Source organism: Ascaphus truei, chromosome 9 (assembly GCF_040206685.1).
Source record: "Ascaphus truei isolate aAscTru1 chromosome 9, aAscTru1.hap1, whole genome shotgun sequence".
NCBI classification, from domain to species: domain Eukaryota; kingdom Metazoa; phylum Chordata; class Amphibia; order Anura; family Ascaphidae; genus Ascaphus; species Ascaphus truei.
Genome location: NC_134491.1, coordinates 40,615,933 through 40,634,646, shown reverse-complemented (window position 1 = coordinate 40,634,646; position 18,714 = coordinate 40,615,933). Strand labels below are relative to the sequence as shown.

General features: G+C 42.1%; 1 protein-coding gene across 1 annotated transcript in view; it reads right to left on the bottom strand.

The window, feature by feature from the left end:
- Positions 1 to 4,612: 4,612 nt before the first annotated feature.
- ATG2B (autophagy related 2B) overlaps positions 4,613 to 18,714 on the bottom strand; it is a 37,669-nt gene continuing 23,567 nt past the window's right edge. The window contains 14 exon segments of the mRNA XM_075615394.1: positions 4,613 to 8,430; positions 9,218 to 9,367; positions 9,842 to 9,996; positions 10,081 to 10,202; positions 10,919 to 11,001; positions 11,167 to 11,236; positions 11,312 to 11,504; positions 12,007 to 12,085; positions 12,993 to 13,097; positions 15,151 to 15,345; positions 15,464 to 15,572; positions 17,282 to 17,511; positions 17,735 to 17,934; positions 18,213 to 18,354. Coding sequence (XP_075471509.1) covers positions 8,203 to 8,430; positions 9,218 to 9,367; positions 9,842 to 9,996; positions 10,081 to 10,202; positions 10,919 to 11,001; positions 11,167 to 11,236; positions 11,312 to 11,504; positions 12,007 to 12,085; positions 12,993 to 13,097; positions 15,151 to 15,345; positions 15,464 to 15,572; positions 17,282 to 17,511; positions 17,735 to 17,934; positions 18,213 to 18,354 — 2,061 coding nt within the window. The 3' untranslated portion in view covers positions 4,613 to 8,202.

Below are 18,714 nucleotides of genomic sequence, written 5' to 3'. Positions count from 1 at the left end.
CTGTGATCCGCCACTCCTCTCTCAGCACGGCGCACAGAGGCTGCGATCCGCCTCTCCTCTCTCAGCCTGGCACAGAGGCTGCGATCCGCCTCTCCTCTCTCAGCCTGGCACAGAGGCTGCGATCCGCATCTCCTCTCTCTGCCCGGCACAGAGGCTGCGATCCGCCTCTCCTCTCTCAGCCCAGCACAGAGGCTGCGATCCGCCTCTCCTCTCTCAGCCCGGCACAGAGGCTGTGATCCGCCTCTCCTCTCTCAGTCCAGCACAGAGGCTGCGATCCGCCTCTCCTCTCTCAGCCCGGCACAGAGGCTGCGATCCGCATCTCCTCTCTCAGCCCGGCACAGAGGCTGCGATCCCCCTCTCCTCTCTCAGCCCGGCACGGAGGCTGCGATCCGCCTCTCCTCTCTCAGCGCGGCACAGAGTCTGCGATCCGCCTCTCCTCTCTCAGCCCAGCAGAGACTGCGATCCGCCTCTCCTTTCTCAGCCCGGCACAGATGCTGTGATCCGCATCCCCTCTCTCAGCCCAGCAGAGGCTGCGATCCGCCTCTCCTCTCTCAGCCCGGCACAGAGGCTGCGATCCGCCCCTCCTCTCTCTGCCCGGCACAGAGGCTGCGATCCGCCCCTCCTCTCTCTGCCCGGCACAGAGGCTGCGATCCGCCTCTCCTTTATCAGCCCGGCACAGAGGCTGTGATCCGCATCCCCTCTCTCAGCCCAGCAGAGGCTGCGATCCGCATCCCCTCTCTCAGCCCGGGCTCAGAGAAGAGAAGCTTTTTCACCTCAATCAAGATACACTGCTAAGCAGCTGACATGTTTGAGGTATGTGTGAAGGTGGGAGGAAAGAGACAGGGAGGGCGAGGGTGGCAAGGGCTTTTTGTGGGGTGGGATAAGGTTTGTGGTGTAAAGAAGAGAAGGGGGGTTTGGTGTTTATGATTAAGAAAGGTGAGTCTGCTGTGTGAGAAGGGGAGGGATACATGTGGAGTGTGAGTAAAAGGGTGAGTATGACGTGTAAGGCTGAATGTGGAGTATATGCAAGGAGAGGGTGGAAGAGTGTGTGCGCGCGCACGAATAGGTGTGTGTGCATGTGAAAAGGAGAGTGTGCGTGTGTTGCATGTGCAGGAGGGTGAGTGAGACCTGAGATTTTTGAATGCTTCAGGGGCGCCTGTGCTCAAAAAGGTTGAGGATAGTTGACATAGATCAGCTGCTATGTTACAATGCAACATTGTGGCAACGGAACAAAACTCACAAAATGTGTCTATTGAGCTGTCAGGTTCCTCCATTACATCCATATCAAATGAAGAAAAAAAACTGTGTCAGTAATGTCTTTCATTTCACACAGATCTGTTACCCCAAAAGATTAATGCCATCTCTCTCTCTGGTGCAGGAGTCTCCACTCAGTGGGTTATTTATCAATGACTTTCAGCTGCAAAACATATGCAAGACTCGTCAAGAAAATACAGCACTAGGTTTATCAGACAGAAACCCCACAAGAAGCAATGTTTTCACATTAATAAATAGCCCAGCTGATCACTGGAAATCAGTGGGCATTCAGCTCCCTCTGCTGCTATTATTTAGCTAATGCAACCATGAAATGTCTAAAAAAACGTACACCCTCCTAATTGCTGATTGGCACAAGTGGTGTTGAAAAGGTTTGGTGTTTCTCAACATATCTTCTTTTATTTCAAGTTTTTCAGTTACATGTTTTTTTGTTTCTTTTTTGGTTTAATGATTTTACACTTCCTTTATACATTTTATGTTAATGATATAGGAAGAAAAGAGAAGTTGCGCCAAAAAGAATTCCTACTGTTCAATGTGTGGCTTCAGTTCTTTCCACAAAGGAGTTCCGCTGCCCGAGTCTCTCAGAGGTGATTCACCAACCTCTGTATAAGTATAGGTAGAAAAAGGGGGAAGGGTCCTCAGGCGCGTTGCTCTGCTTGTAGCTCCACGGCGTGTAGAACGTATGAAATTGAAGGGAAGAAAGGGGAACCACAGTGAGAAAACAACACAAAGGTTATACACAATTCACTTCTTCATTTGGGGGGTGGGGGGGTAGACAATGAAAATTCACTTTTAGGAGGAGACACACTCACATCTAGTCTTCAATTTTAATTAGATGACTTCTCCTCTGTGGGTGATTAGAAGGGGTGGTGGGTTGAGGGGATGCCTCCTGGTAACAAAAGTGAATAGGACATGTGCAATGGTTTAAAGGTCTTTTCTGCCGGATCAAACGATCGCCATGGGGTGCAATACGTCTGCTGCTGAGGGAGGATCACCTTCTATGCTCCATGAAGAATTGCTACCGGAGAACGCTCGATCAACTCCTCCTCTGACGTCACCACTGAATCATCTGAGATCTGATTCCAAAAGACTGATCAGCTCTGCACACAGAGCGAAGCAGCGGAGCAGCTCCCTGCAGCGGAGGCAGGTTGTTCCAGTTTTGGGGTGCACAGTAAGAGGAGGAACGGCCGGATACTTCGTTGAGTCTTGGGGCCATGAACAGTCTTTTGGAATCAGATCTCAGATGATTCAGTGGTGACGTCAGCGGAGGAGTTGATCGAGCGTTCTCCGGTAGCAATTCTTCACGGAGCATAGAAGGTGATCCTCCCTCAGCAGCAGACGCATTGCACCCCATGACGATCGGTTGATCCGGCAGAAAAGACCTTTAAACCATTGCACATGTCCTATTCACTTTTGTTACCAGGAGGCATCCCCTCAACCCACCACCCCTTCTAATCACCCAGAGAAGTCATCTAATTAAAATTGAAGACTAGATGTGAGTGCGTCTCCTCCTAAAAGTGAATTTTCATTGTCTACCCCCCCTCCCCCCAAATGAAGAAGTGAATTGTGTATAACCTTTGTGTTGTTTTCTCACTGTGGTTCCCCTTTCTTCCCTTCAATTTCATACGTTCTACACGCCGTGGAGCTACAAGCAGAGCAACGCGCCTGAGGACCCTTCCCCCTTTTTCTACTTATGTTAATGATATAATTTGTAGGGAGACGGCGTTACTGTTATTTAGTTTACCAGAGAGGGATATGATAAAACATATATTTCAGTGTTTGCTGCATCCTTCAGGCTACATTCGTATAATTAGTACTACATTTCCAGATACGATTTTTGGGGTGTCTTCATGTTACTGTCTAGTTTATTCGTGATGGATAACAATGATTATCTCCACCTCACCGGTAAACGGCTATCTGAACGCATATTACATCTGGGTAGAAGAGGGAACTGCTTTGAGCTACCTGTGGCCCTTACACAGCAGACTCCTGCAGAAAAGGCCTTGAAGGAGTTTAGGATTTACGAGGAGTAAAACATCCCCAGACAACTGCCGTGTGCTAGGACTACAGCCAGTACCAGGACCCTAGCTAAGGTGTGAGTGGGTGGGGAGGGGATGTTGGCGGACCCAATATCTGAGGTGGTGTTGGAGTCCTGAGATTACAAAAAGGGGTTATAAAAGTCGACCAGGCCCACCAACAAGATAACTGCCCTGCTTAGGGATGTGTTGAGCAGCCTAAGGCTGCGCTTATAGTGCCGGCGACAGTGACGCAACAAAACAAATGCATTGCCGCCGTTGCATGCACTTCTAGTAAGCGCGATGCAGCAACGGATTGGTCGCGATCGCTGGAAGTCATCTCTATTTGATTTTCCAGCGACCGTTGCGTAAGAAGGGTGGAGGAGCTCCGGGAATGTTTGCCTGCAAGAGACTAGTGGTGCTTGTGTTTAGGGCCCAGGGGTTGTGTACAGTCTGTTCTCTGCACAGGCAGCAAAGGCCCAATGGGACGAGTACTGACAGCGAGAGCCTGGATGGGAGACAAAGCTGAGCTCAGATGACCAGTGCCACCTTTTTTAATGCCCCCACCACCACTGGCTCCGAGACATTTAAGCTGCCCAACGTGCAGTGTCTACTCTGAAATAATTATTTAGCACTGGCACCAGTGGGTTTGAAAACTCAGGTGTTTGACATTTTATTTATTTAGGATTTACAGTTATATTATTTTAGTTTAAGCTGTCACGAGCAGGGCGCTCATTACCTCTCTGTATCTGTTTATGCGTGCGTGTCCTCACCTGTATGTAACGGTTTATGTTTTTGTGATATCTATAACTCTGTACCCATTGTACCGCACTGCGGAATATGTTGTCATTTCACAAATAAACAATAATAATAATAAATAGTTGGTTTATATGATTAAATACTTTTTTTTTAATAACTTTTTGTCATGCCTTATGATGTTCTTTTAGCATTTTCCTGTTTGTTTTGAGATTTTCTTCCCGTAATTTTGTACAAAACCAAAACCAAATTAGCGTTTTGGCAAAACTAAAATACGAACATTTCTTAGAACTAAAGCGCGGGTGGAAATGCCAGCACGTAATATTTATGAAGCAGTCGTTTGTCACAACACACCTGTGTGTAAAACACCCCGGGCAGCACATTTAACAGGTGCCATACGGCAGAAGACCACTTTGGAATCATGGCCTCAATATTTATTTTTGTACTAAAATTCTGAAACAAACTTTTTCGAATAGGTCTCTTGGTATTTAAATGCTATGACTGGATGAAGCTGGAGAGTTTTGTAATACTGTGTGATGTAAGTACTGTCACAGAGCGAAGATAAACTCTTCAAACAAAGCTAGTTGTTTATTTGGTTGTTCACACCAAACCACAGAAGTGTACATTAAAATAAACAATATACTTCTTCATTTTCCTTAACATATTAAAAAAAGACATTAAGCTTGAAGCAGCTAAGTCAGGATCTAAAAATAGATGTCTGTATAATTTAAAACACAAAGCAATTTGAATTATATTGCATTAAATATTCCCTTCAGAAGTGATTTTGATATTTCATCAATATCTTTAGACAATAAACTATGTACAAAACTAAAAATAAAGCAACAACCTGTATGAGATTTACAGACATACACATGCACAATATATTTTCCATTTGTCTAACCCACATACAATGTTTGGGGAACAGTCGATCTTTAACTAGGTATCCGTAATGTCTCTACTTGATCAAATATGGCCATAATGTCATTGTAACAAATCTACAAGTGCTGTAGGCATAAAAGGACCAAAGACTAAACGATGCTAGGAATGAACATCATCAAAATAATAATATTCACTCAACACCTTCAAATTACAATGGGTTTTACAATCATACCGCAGAGCCATATCTGGGGTGGAATCCTGACAAAGCATTGCCGTGTAAAATAACCACCAGATACAAGGGGAGAAAGTATACCATCATATCTCATCTAGCTGCTGTTGGTAATTGGCAAAGTCTAAGATCAAAAAGATTGTGTGTGAACTGCTGCTTGGAACCCAGGCTTGTTAACCACTAAACATGTCTCTAGGCATAATCTACGAATCCTTGCCATCTACACTATGCTTACTACCAATACTCTGAGATTCTGCTCACTGAGAGGCTGTAACATCTGAACGTATGGGGATCTTGTTTGCGATGTGCATATAATGTAATAGCAACCACGCCTCGTTTTGCATTTAGTCTCCAAGCAATACCGCTTTCACAGCAGAGATTTAACTATAGTATTGTGTGGTATACAGCTTTATGAATACCCGATAACATGCATGTCACATAGCTCATAAGGCCGGGTTAGGCAGCAAAGGCACCAACCAGCCAGAGAATTTAATAAAATAAAAAACAGAATTAGGTAACATTTTCTAAAAACTCAGGAACAAAAAAATATAAAGTAAATCTTTAACCCCTTGGCTGCCAGCGAGGACAGCAATGCATTGCTGGGAGCGGTTACATGCGCACTCCCTCCTAGGGCCAAAGTGAAGTAGTGACATGATCTATAATGCGGCTTTTCAATAAATGTTCCCAAAGGGGTTGTATGGGGCTTTGGCAGAAAAACACAATGTAGGATTTCGTAGGGTCAGGCCACATCCCTGCTTGAAGCAGAAATTAACCCAAAATGTGTGTGTTTTTAAAATAACTTAAAAATGTGCGTGGTTTCCAACAGAGCGCAACCATGGAGTCCCAGGAAGTTTGTCCAAAACTTGGTAACAAGTTCGCTTAATTTCAATGGCTATTGCACGTACAATTAATTTAAATTACCTTTGCTTCTAAAATGTAACAGAACGTAAAAATTAAATAAAAGTTGTGTTCTGCCATTTCGCTACTTTACAAAAGCAAAATTAGCAGATTTTGAACAATTTGGGCAGTTCAAACATCTCTAATTCAGAGTCTTCCACCTTTCTTGTTTTATGAAGGCAGAATAATCGGTGTATTGAGATTACAATTAACCAGATTACATTTGTACAGTATTAAGTGGGACCAGAGGAAACAAAGTGAAAACGTTACTTTGGGGTTATTCAATATTTCTGAGCAAGACAATTACACGGACTTGTGATTCAAGTAAACAATGATTTGAAGGAGCTGGAGGCACGGCAGTTCCACGACTATTCTAAGGCTAAGCCCCGCTCCCTCAGTCAGCGCGCCCGCACTGCAGTTCCACGGCTATTCTAAGGCTAAGCCCCGCTCCCTCAGTCAGCGCGCCCGCACTGCAGTTCCACGGCTATTCTAAGGCTAAGCCCCGCTCCCTCAGTCAGCGCGCCCGCACTGCAGTTCCACGGCTATTCTAAGGCTAAGGCCCCGCTCCCTCAGTCAGCGCGCCCGCACGGCAGTTCCACGGCTATTCTAAGCATAGAAATAGGAGGAGAGATAAGTGGATACAGTATCTCCTTCATTCTCTAATGCAGAGGTTCTCAACTCCAGTCCTCAAGAACCCCCAACAGGTCAGGTTTTCACGATATCCCTGCTTCAGTACAGGTGTCTCAATCAGTGGCTAAGTCTTCGACTGAATCACCTGTGCTGAAGCAGGGATATTCTTGGGGGGGCCTTGATGAGGACTGGAGTTGGGGACCCCTGCTGTGTGTTGGAGTCTCTGACACTACCGTTGATCTGATTATCAATATCCCAGTCCCTGCCTAACAAACGCTTCCAATCATTAGTAACAGTTTACACAATTACCAAGCTGCAGTTACATAGAAATGTATCAAGGATAACCTCAAATGTGAAAGCAGATCGGTAAGCCGCAAGCCCCCGCATGACTATTGCATAGCGCCTGGATCGTATGAATAGACTTGATGCATATTTCGGGTTTGCCTGGTTATAGAATAAAAGAAATTAAAAATGGTATCCAGAACAAACGCTACAGGTATATCGCGATGCGTAGGACTCTGCTAATAACTAAAATAAGTAACTGAAAATAAACCTAGAAAGACTATTCTGAGGCAACGGATCTGTTTCTGGTTTGTGCAGCCGCCTGCACAGGCAAATTCAGCAGAAAATGTCTCGTCTGTTTTGTTCAGGAGAAAAATGAAGGGCCACATCTACTAAGCCATGCTCTGCCATAACCCCGTATAGTGCGGGGAGCTCCCGACACCCCGTAACTTCAGTGGGCAGTGGGGTCGTCTCATGGCTTAGCGCAGCTAAGTAAATATGGGCCCAAACCTCTGCATCTTGAAAAGACCTGGATCCAGAAATGAGCATGTCTTTGTTAATGGCTCTGTGGGCCTTACCCAAACAGTACATAATGCCACCAGAACACAAACTTTTTATTCACACTATAAACAATAACATTTTACTAAATGCAACACAAGATGTCTGCAGTGTTCAGTCTCTTCAAAAAACTCAATTGTAGCATGTATACCACAGAACAGTATTATACACACATTTTTTACAAGTGCAATGCAAAGCTAATGAGAGTCCTATGTGCTTTCATAGCGACATGGCTATAAAGCTATTGTCAGAATAGGGATCTTTTCCACTCGTCCCACTTTGGAGTCTGTTTGAAGAGACGTCCTGTAGTTTTTTTGTTTGTTTTTAATCATGCTCAGGAAATCTGATTAGCAAAGCATACAGTATACCACCAGATAGGACTGGAAGCCTGGGAAATATGGTCATCTCTGTATACCAGAGGTTACAGAGCAAGCAAGGAAATGCTCAAAATAATTACTCTGGCACTACTACCAGGATATATGTTTCCATAAGTCCGTAAACGGTGGGTTTGTTTAACTTTATAGTAGTATTTGCTGCATTTGTTTTTTTTTTTCTTCTTTTGTAACCAAGATTTTCATCTGTTCCTGAGCCATGTTTGCTAATAAAGACTGAAATATCCATGATCGCTGCTTTGGGGCATGGTTAATCATCGCTCTTCCTCTGGTCAGGCCTTCAACAAAGTTTCTAACCTTCTAAGCGCCATTTCTGAGACTCTTCCGCTCGGACGTCTGGTCTGATCTGATTTCTCATTCCACCGAGCACATTCGAAGTTGCCTCTGTCGCAACAATTAGAGGCTTAACAACTGCAGGTGGAATTTGTCTGAGAACTCCTCCCACTGCGCCAGTCACGCCTCTGTTCTCATGCTCACGAGTCGCCGTTTCATAGATTGTCTGAGCGGTGTCTGTGATTCCCTGGATAAGAAAATAAAAACGTGAATCTGGGCTGATCTGTGCACATAGAAACAGGTATGATCTCTAACAATTATCTTACAAAGAATTTTTATCAAAGAAAGAACAATGAAGCCCTTTAAAACTGCAGTTCAGTCTTTTTTTTTTTTTTTTTTACATTTATTTTTTTACTTCAATAGTTTTATGTGTGCAATCTCTAATTAGCTAAAGAACTGTATAGCTGCAGGTCAATTCGTTCTCCATGTATTGATAGGTCGAAATTTGGTGACATATTAAAAGCTGGGATTTGTTTATAATCTGCTTGTCTGTCAGTGGAAGCTAATGAATATTCATGAGCATTTATGCACTGACATGTGCTAGAGGGAGGGCAGGGCTGACAAAGGGGTGTGCCAGGGCTTGTGACAGGACATGAAGGGGCAGTGCCTTAGCAAATGGCTGTTAAAATAGAATACAAGAAAATTGGTCTTTCAAAGTTGTTTTTTTAAAAACAGAAAATGCTAAAAGTATTTTTTCTTACTACAGGACTGATTTATTTAAAAAAACACACATGCAGGATATTAACTGAACTGCAGCTTTAAACTGTGTGAAGGAGATATCAATTAAAGAGAGGCGAGGAAAATACGGGAAAATTGAACTTAGATGTTTATATGCAGAAAATATTATTCATCAACTTATAATTTTAATTAAATCACAGGGCCAAATCTTAACTGTATATTTACACACAGTTTTGCAATGAATTTAAATGCCAATTTAACGAGCACTGGTGAAGCATGTTTTAATGTCTTCTTACCTCTTTTACCACATTGTAAGCTTTAGCCACCCCTTCTCTGAGATCTACAGGCTGATGCGCCAAGCGGTGGTGGGAAAATCGTTTTGCTCTTTTTAACTCAACAGGACTGGGACCAGGGGACACCATATCATAAGCAGTCTCTGCCGCGGCCTGCTCACCGAGGAAGGGAACAAGTAAATATGCATCACTACCAAACAGCCGGACATCATCAATATTTATTCAATACCATATTTGTGTGTTAACTATTTAGTTTGCAACAAAATATCAGGTGCATATAAAATAGGAATCAGAAAAAAAAAAAAACTTTAAAAAAAAATGATGAAAACTGGAACTCTGCTGAAACTAAATATAAGAACTATGTTATACTGCAAATGAAATGCCAGGGACATCAATTGAGTGATCAACATTTGGTGCCAAAATCTACCGTCAGTGACATTTTTTTGGTGTTGTTGGGATGCATTAGTTTCATTCAATTCAACGTTCAACCTCTTCCCCCCCCTTTTTTTTTTCAGGACACCAATGCCAAAACAGCACTGGTTTTACTGAAATAGTGCACGAGCGCCGATATACTAATTCCTTAATATATCTGCATTCCCACGTAACGGGCGGCACAGATGTGGATACCTGGATAGTTTGGACGATTCGGTTTGTTAGTTCCAAAGCCGCCATGGCTGTGGACGTTCCGAAGGAAGCTGCACCTTTTTGAAATCCCTTGACGACGCGTCCATCTTTTCTATATTGCTCTATGGGAAGCCACACCAAGTCCTTTAGACCCTGAACTGAAAGGAAAAGCAAAAATACGACCACCAGATAATGGCATACGACTCCTAACAAACAGTTGTCTGTACACAAACAGGACTCACCTAATTGTACCAGTGAATGCATTGGGCCCACACCCCCTAATATTCCGGGCAGCTGATTTTTCTTAATGTCCGTAAGCCATTCGTTAATGGCATAAGAGAAAAGTTTATCCACACCTAATAAACTGCAAGAAAAAGGGGAACTTGTTAAAAAGAAGCCAATTGTACATGTCATTGTAAACTTCAAAATGTAGCAGTTAAAAGTTAACAGCATTTTTCATGCCACAAAAATATAATAGACGGTGTTATCGTCCAAATCTTTTGTAGAACATATATCTCAAACTCAGAAGTTCTCAACTCCAATCCTCAAGACCTTCCAACAGGTCGGGTTTTAAGGATATCCCTGCTTCAGCACAGGTGGCTCAATCAGTGGCTCAGTCGAAGAGTCATCTGTGCTGAAGCAGGGATATTCTGAAAACCTGACCTGTTGGAAGGCGTTGACGATTGGACTCTTGCACCCCTGCCCCGACTTATTTTAGTCAAAATCAGCAAATGCATCATCCTGTGCACAAAGAGGAAGGCGAAACTCACCGGATAACACGTCACTTTTAATTGAAATTGTGGAAGTTATTTAAATTTCAACACAACCCCAGAGCAACACTTCTTTATTTCCTATTATGAGTATTGTATGCAGACTGCATGTGTGTAACCAAGATGAGATGGTTAGGTAAAGGTGACCTCAACCTGAAGTAGTTGAAAAACAGTATTGGCCAATTAGATCATTTTCATGCACCAATTAAAAGCACAAATGTTTTACATGAAAATATAACATATACAAGTTCACATATTTTCTGGCCCTAAGCAGTACACTTTGTTTTGTATTCATTCACGGTTATTTTACCCATGTCGATAGCAAAGTCTCTTCAACTTCAGCTCTGAGCTGTTTAGCTGAGCAAGTCCAATCAGAATTCCAGTTAGCGTACCCTGCAAAACATGCACACAATCATTGTTCTACTTTGTTATTTAGGTATTCCAGTATGGTTAGAAAGAGTGATGCAGAAAGGCAAGAATGCGTAAATAAGATTTTCAGATATACTTTAAATACGCAAATCCTAGACAGCAAATAGCTGTGAAAAGAAAGTTACAAACCTGATCCATCGAGACATGTTTTCCATGATAATCCAGTTTTATTGGAACTTCAGAAGTAAATCGGAATTCTCTGAAACAAAGGGCATACATTAGATACAGAATGTATATATTTAAGTTAAAGAAAATGCCCCGTGTGATAATTCACCTGAAAAAGACTGGCTGATCGCTGAAGGAGGTCACCTCTTCAGGGATTTCCGTATAATCTGCGCCTGTACAATCAATTCTGCCATTTTTAGCTGATGGACTTTGTCCCAGAAATGAAAATAATGGCTTTAATTCCGGCGAGCAGAGGTGTTTTGGCAAACTGCAAGTCACATCAGCGCCTGGGACCCTTTTTACTGAACACATACAAACAAGATATTACTGGCATGGCCCTGAAAACACTTACAACAAAAGAAATAAAACCAGCTACATAGGACTGTGGCACAGATAACAAATGTGTCCTTATGTGGGAATCAGCTATCAGTTATAATCAATTACATATACACCCTGCAAAGAAGGAGCCTATTTTTATTGTTGCAATCAAGTAAAATAAATCCGACATTACTCTAACACGTGATTAATGCTCTCCCACTCATTTTCCAAAGGGCCGCTGTGTCAAGTTATTTTACAAATATCTAAAAAAGACATTACAATGACCATACTTCAATATTTTGTAACATCTCTAACATATATTTTGTCTCCCTTAGCTTTATTGTGAGCTTCAGTGTGAAAAACTGCACTAAACAGCACTGAGAAAAGCAGGACAGACAAGTCAAGGGTCACCCCAAGGCCTTCACCGGCCACATCTTACCCATTGCCCACAAGCTAAACAGCCGCCATTAGCGGTTTGTAATTTACCTTCTGGGTCCGGTGTTACCAATATTTCCACTTCTGTAGAAAGACTTGTGAAAAAATCCTTCAGGAAAAATAAGGCATCCTAAAAAAAGACAAAAGTGAATATTAAATGCGGTCTCTAATACATAAAAAGTATAACCCATTTATATAACCAGTTTATATAACCCCGCTACATTCCTTTCCCGCCACTATTATCCACTTCAGTTGCACAATTTTACATTGGGTTGAAATATTTGCAAATCCCTGTTCTTAAAGTACCGTAGCACTGCAGGTTTAGAATATCTCTGCTAAAACTACCCACTTTTTATAAAATATCAAAACATTAAAATATTTTTAGCATTGCTGCTGTTTTACAAATAGGGAAGTATATTGTTGCTAGACTTTTAAACTGATTTATAATGATGTATTGACCGTTACTATGCTTTTTTTTTTTTTTTACCAGGGATTCTGGGGTAATTTACAAAGATAAGTGTATTCCACATTTGAGAAATTATTCAAAAAGTACAGTTGGTTTAGACGAGTGAATGGGTTACTTTTTGTTTTGTTCGCCTAAGCGTGATGTAGCACAAGATGCTCACAAACCTAACCCTGCCGTATATACACAATAGTCTAAGGAGGAAAGCCTGAATCATTTAACTGCCCAATGGGAATAATCATCACAGGGAAAAGTATATAAAGCAGAGACGTTATGGGCAGGTTTTTATTAAGCCCTTCACACTAAATAAACAAGACTAATTGCCACATTAACAAATAAATAGTAATAGTCCTCATCATTATCAGGCTCTTGTAAGAGGAAGTATCATAGCCGCAGAATGACACTTCTGCGCTTATTCATTGTGCTGTAAGGACCCCTCCCTGCACTGGAGAAGATTTTAGGCTCATTTATTTGAATGAAGTTGATTTACTGTAGCACTAACAATCATTTTCACAGCAAACTAGATCGGGGCCTAACACTCGCCGATTCCTACATAGGTACAAAAAGGGGGAACCTGGTCAATATTGAGGCGCAGCGGCATCAGGGTGACTCGCAGGCAGCATTCCTGCGGGGCATGGGCACACTCCGGGGGGCGCATGTGTAACACTTTGATAGTTAGCTGGAAAATAAATATATCTCCTTTAAAGCTGCAATACGGATTAACTTTTTTTATACATTTTTTATTATAGGATTGAAGCAGGGGGTCTTCGGAGCTGAACCCCATTAATCTTAGGTCCGGTGAACCCCTGCTTCCTGAGATTTACCTCTGTAGGGGGTGCCGTTATCTCTCCGGAGTGTAAAGATGCAGGTCACACAGGCCAACAGGGAGCCGCACCAGATGACGTCACGGCTTCCTATTGGCCCGTGATGCGGGATAGTTCTCTGCTCGCAGGGATACCGGCACCACAACGGAGGTAAGTATCGCTGTAAGCAGTGGGTCCCCAGAGCTGAAATTAATGGGGTCCAGCTCCGGATACCCCCTGCTACGAACCTGTAATATTCATATTAGTTTCTAATTGTACAGTTGCATTTTGAGTAATGAAGATGGTTAATTGTTTGGGATCCTCCTTTATCTCCCTTTTAGGAGTGGTCCCTGGGATACCTTAGCTGTCAATTTAAAGCAGCGTTTTCTCTTTGTTTACTTATAAGACTGAAGCAGGGGATCTCCGGAACTGAACTGCGTTAATTCCAGCTCCGGTGACACCCTGCTTCCCGAGAAACTTACCTCTAAGGCAGGCAGCAGTGCGCAAACTGGGGGGTGCGGCGGTTAAAGAAGCCCCGCGCTCTTCCCGAAGGCATTTAAATTAAATACGGGGGAAACGGCGAAGGCCTCTGTAACTTCCCTTACCTTGGCTCCGGCGGCTTCTGGCGACACGGCGTCATTACATCGTGTTGCCATGGCAACATGACATCAGAACACCGGAGACCAGGTAAGGAGAGGCGCTGCGAGCAGGGGGGGGGGGGGGGAGGAGCCGGCAGGGGGGCACAGGGGAAAAGTTTGCACACCCCTGCTTTAAGGTAAGGTGCTGTCGGTATCTCCATGTTTAAATGTTCCTCGTCACGCGGGCCAATAGGAAGCCGCAAGGGATGACATCACAGCTTCCTATTGGCCTTTAAAAGAAGCAGGACATTTAAAGCTGCCATTGTGTTCCCCACACACAGCCCCATCAGAGCTGCTACATGAAGGAGATCCCGGCAGACCCTACGGAGGGAAGCATCTCGGGAAGCAAGGGGTCCCTGGAGCTGAAATTAATGTAGTTCAGCCCCGGAGACCCCCTGCTTCAATTCTATAACTAACATTTAAAACAAAGCAAGAAAGACCCCTGGAGGGCTGCTTTAACTACACGATGCCATACAAATATTACATGCAATAAGAAGAAGCTATAGCTATCTTTACAGAGATAGTACTCATTTTCTACTTATGGCTAAACAAAAATAAAGTACACTAACAGAAAATAAATAATTTTATTTTTAATCATTTATAATATTAATAACAGAACAAACATTATCGAATAGTTAACAGGAGATGAGACAAAATTAGATTTACATGAGAGAAATGGAAACGGAAGATGACAGGGAATTGTTAAACGATCGCTTCGGACCATAACAGAAGTTATGATCCGATATTTCTATGCAATAATAGATGGTTCTTTAGCAGATGTCCTTAGCGGAGTTTGTGGTTTGAGTTGCTAACTGCTAAGTAAATTTGTGGATTTATTTCTTGCTACAATACTGATGTTTGCAAAAAAAAAAAAAAATCAAAAATTAGCAATATTGCTAATCTGAAAATCATATTTTTGTATTGATTATATTAGAATATATATGAACAACTTTTTTGCCAGGTTGATTGTGAGCGGATAAATATACTGGCCTGCTTCGCCTGTAGAACTCAAAACTAAGCCGGGTCTTCAGAACTTGGGAAGGCCAAGTCCGCAAACTACAAGGCAACTAGGGGGGCTCACCGACACCCGTAAATACGTCCGAGAGTAAGAAGGGGCATACGGGAATGCTTGGAGTGTGTCCCACTATAGGGCTGCTAATCCTGGTTCTGCAAAGCAAAGAACATTCAAGGATGCTGAATGATCGGAGTATAAAGATATTAGTAATACTATTAGGATCTAAATATAATTGTAAAGTAGAATGGATATATTTATAGGCAACAACCATCTTACCATGTTGGAATGAGCTTTCCTGGGCATTTCCTTACTGCTGTATAAATGAAGGAATTTATTCATTTGTGATGAGGCCAGGCGGTCTCTAATCTCTAGATCTTGCACAACGAATATCTGGCGAGATACTGGCTGTTCCAGCGATGTAGCTTCTGTAGCAAAACCTCCCTGTGGGTACACTTCGTGCTGGAACTTCACCTGTGTACAGAGACGCCAAATGTAATTTCTCACCTAACATCCCTCTAATCTCATAACTCAATGAATGAAGGGTCCTGTATGTATTACGCGTGTCCCACAGCACAAGATTAAATCTCACCTTGCTCAGCTGTATTTCCATTAACAGGTCTTGGTTTCTTCCCCGCCCGCCACGTACAATGCTGCGCCCGTGCCTGGTGGGGGTATTAGATTGGGAGCTATGAGGACTCCTTGGAGTAAAAAAAAAAAAAAACATAAACCGTTTGACACATATTTGAAATGTTAAATGCTGCAAGAAACTATTTTGCATTGAACTCAATAAATTATTGTAATTTTGTTTCTTAAAATGTGTCAATAGCAGTAGTGCATAATTGACTACTATGGTTTCAGTGAATATGAACATAATACCTTACTTGTGTGTGTGTGTATATATACACACACACACACACACACACACACACAATGCCAAGGAGGAAAGACATCAGCAATGATCTTAGAGAAGCAATCTCTGCTGCCCATCAATCTGGGAAGGGTTATAAGGCCATTTCCAAACAATTTAAAGTCCATCATTCTAAAGTGAGAAAGATTATTCAAAAGTGGAAAACATTCAAGACAGTTGCCAATCTTCCCAGGAGTCGACGTCCCAGCAAATTCACCCCAAGGTCAGACCGTGCAATGCTCAGAGAAATTGCAAAAAACCCAAGAGTCACATCTCATCTAATCCATAACATATATTTTCTTTAACTGTGCATGCAAAGTCTTCTACATAATGTATACCCTGTTCATTTATTTAACTGTATTTGTAACCATGTATTATTTGTCTTAACTCTGTGCCCAGGACATACTTGAAAATGAGAGGTAACTCTCAATGTATCACTTCCTGGTAAAATATTTTATAAATAAATAAATAAATCTCAGACTCTACAGGCCTCAGTTAGCATGTTAAATGTTAAAGGTCATGACAGTACAGTTAGAAAAAGACTGAACAAGTATGGTTTGTTTGGAAGGGTTGCCAGGAGAAAGCCTTTTCTCTCTAAAAAGAACATGGCAGCACGGCTTAGGTTTGCAAAGTTGCATCTGAACAAACCACAAGACTTCTGGAACAATGTCCTTTGGACAGACGAGACCAAAGTGGAGATGTTTGGCCATAATACACAACGCTATGTTTGGCGAAAACCAAACACGGCATATCAGCACAAACACCTCATACCAACTGTCAAGCATGATGATGGAGGGGTGAAGATTTGGGCTTGTTTTTGCAGCCACAAGACCTGGGAACCTTGCAGTCATTGAGTCGACCATGAACTCCTCTGAATACCTAAGTATTCTAGAGTCAAATGTGAGGCCATCTGTCCGACAGCTAAAGCTTGGACGAAATTGGGTCATGCAACAGGACAATGATCCCAAGCACACCAGCTAATCTACAACAGAATGGCTGAAAAAGAAAAGAATCAAGGTGTTGCAATAGCCCAGTCAAAGTCCAGACCTCAACCCGATTGAAATGCTGTGGCGGGACCTTAAGAGAGCTGTGCATAAACAAATGCCCACAAACCTCAATGAACTGTAGCAACGTTGTAAAGAAGAGTGGGCTAAAATTCCTACACAACAATGTGAGAGACTGATAAAGTCATACAGAAAACGATTACTTCAAGTTATTGCTGCTAAAGGTGGTTCTACAAGCTATTGAATCATAAGGTGTACTTAGTTTTCACACATGGCTCCTCCATTTCAGCTTTATTTTTGTTAAATAAATCATGACACAGTGTAATGTCATGTGTTGTTGTTCATCTGAGGTTGTATTTACCTAATTTTTAGACCTGCTAAGGAACAGATGATTGTTATTATGTCCTGATATGTAAAACCATAGAAGTCAAAGAGGGTGTACATATATACATATACACACACATATACATAGTCATACATACACGCACGCACTTACATGTAATTTTTAGCTGGCGAAGTAGGAGGAAGAGCACTGCCAAAATCTTTACCCCCATAAAGATGCCAAACAAGTGAGACTTCCTTTACAACATAGCGTATAACCGGCACAGGGAAATGCACAGGGGCTTTACTGGTGTCTAATTTTCGTGCAGGCAGGCTGAAATGATTCTCTTTTACCAAGATTGTATCATCAACAAGCTTGTTCACGGACGGCTCCTCGTCTTTTTCCTTTAAAACCAAAACAATCATTTCAATTTAAACACAAACATACTCAAATTACTGTTGACAGGATATTCTGTGTCAGGATCTAATTTATGAGTTTAAAAGTTGTCACTGATCCCTTCCGAACAAGTCCTGTAGCCATCCCTTCTGGCTGCCTAGCACTTACAATAAAGATAGGAGGCATATCTTATCTGTGCTAGATCATGTCTGTGTTGTTAAAAAGCCTCACCAATACAGATTTAGGTGCATATAGAATGCAGAAGTCGTCACTTTCAGGTGGAATATCCAAAGTGGCTTCACTTATGAGATGGGGAGTTGCAGAAGCAAACGTGGGACCCGATTCTTCAGAAACATTCCCACTTTCATCAGGAAACAGGAAGAGGTCTGAACAAGAAGGTTCCTGGGATTCAGATTTACCCTCCGAAATTCCTGGGTGAAACAAACATTTATCTCATACATCATGTTTGAAAGTAACGATATGTTTATATTAAAAAATAAATAAAAAAAGCTTACGATCCAGAAATAAAAAATAAACAAATAAATCACATAGTTCCAAAATGCAGAGCCATAGTGTGACTAATATAAACAATGTGATTAAGGGTTTGGCCAAAGTATCAAATATATTTGCACTAAATGATTACCCAAAATCATCTCGCATTCCTGTAACAATGTAATAAATGTGATAGATCTCCTGGTTCCTTTGTTACCGTTCAGCTGCGGCTCCATGGGAGAGGCAGCGTGGTGGTGATCTGTATCTTCCATAGCATCACTCATCAAATCCTGCAGTATCTGCTGCTCTGCCTCTGCAAGCACGGGGCCTCGGGACGAAGATCCTGAGGCTGTCCCAGTCTGCAACACAACATTTACATTAAACAATTACACACAATCACACACGCAAAATTACACACAATCACACACGCAAAATTACACACAATCACACACGCAAAATTACACACACACAATCACAATCACACACACAATTACAATCACACACACAATCACACACTTTGTATTCTGAAGGTTGAAAAGTAAAACCTAATTTTTTGTATGTTGGAAGTAATCACAAACAAAATAGCAAACTACATTTCTGCCATGTCAAAGGTCCACGTGTACATGCCAAAATAAACCAAATTATAACAAGTTTCAATATTATCACAGGAGGTAGGACAATAACACCTCATTAACTCACATTGTACATTTCCCAGTGTA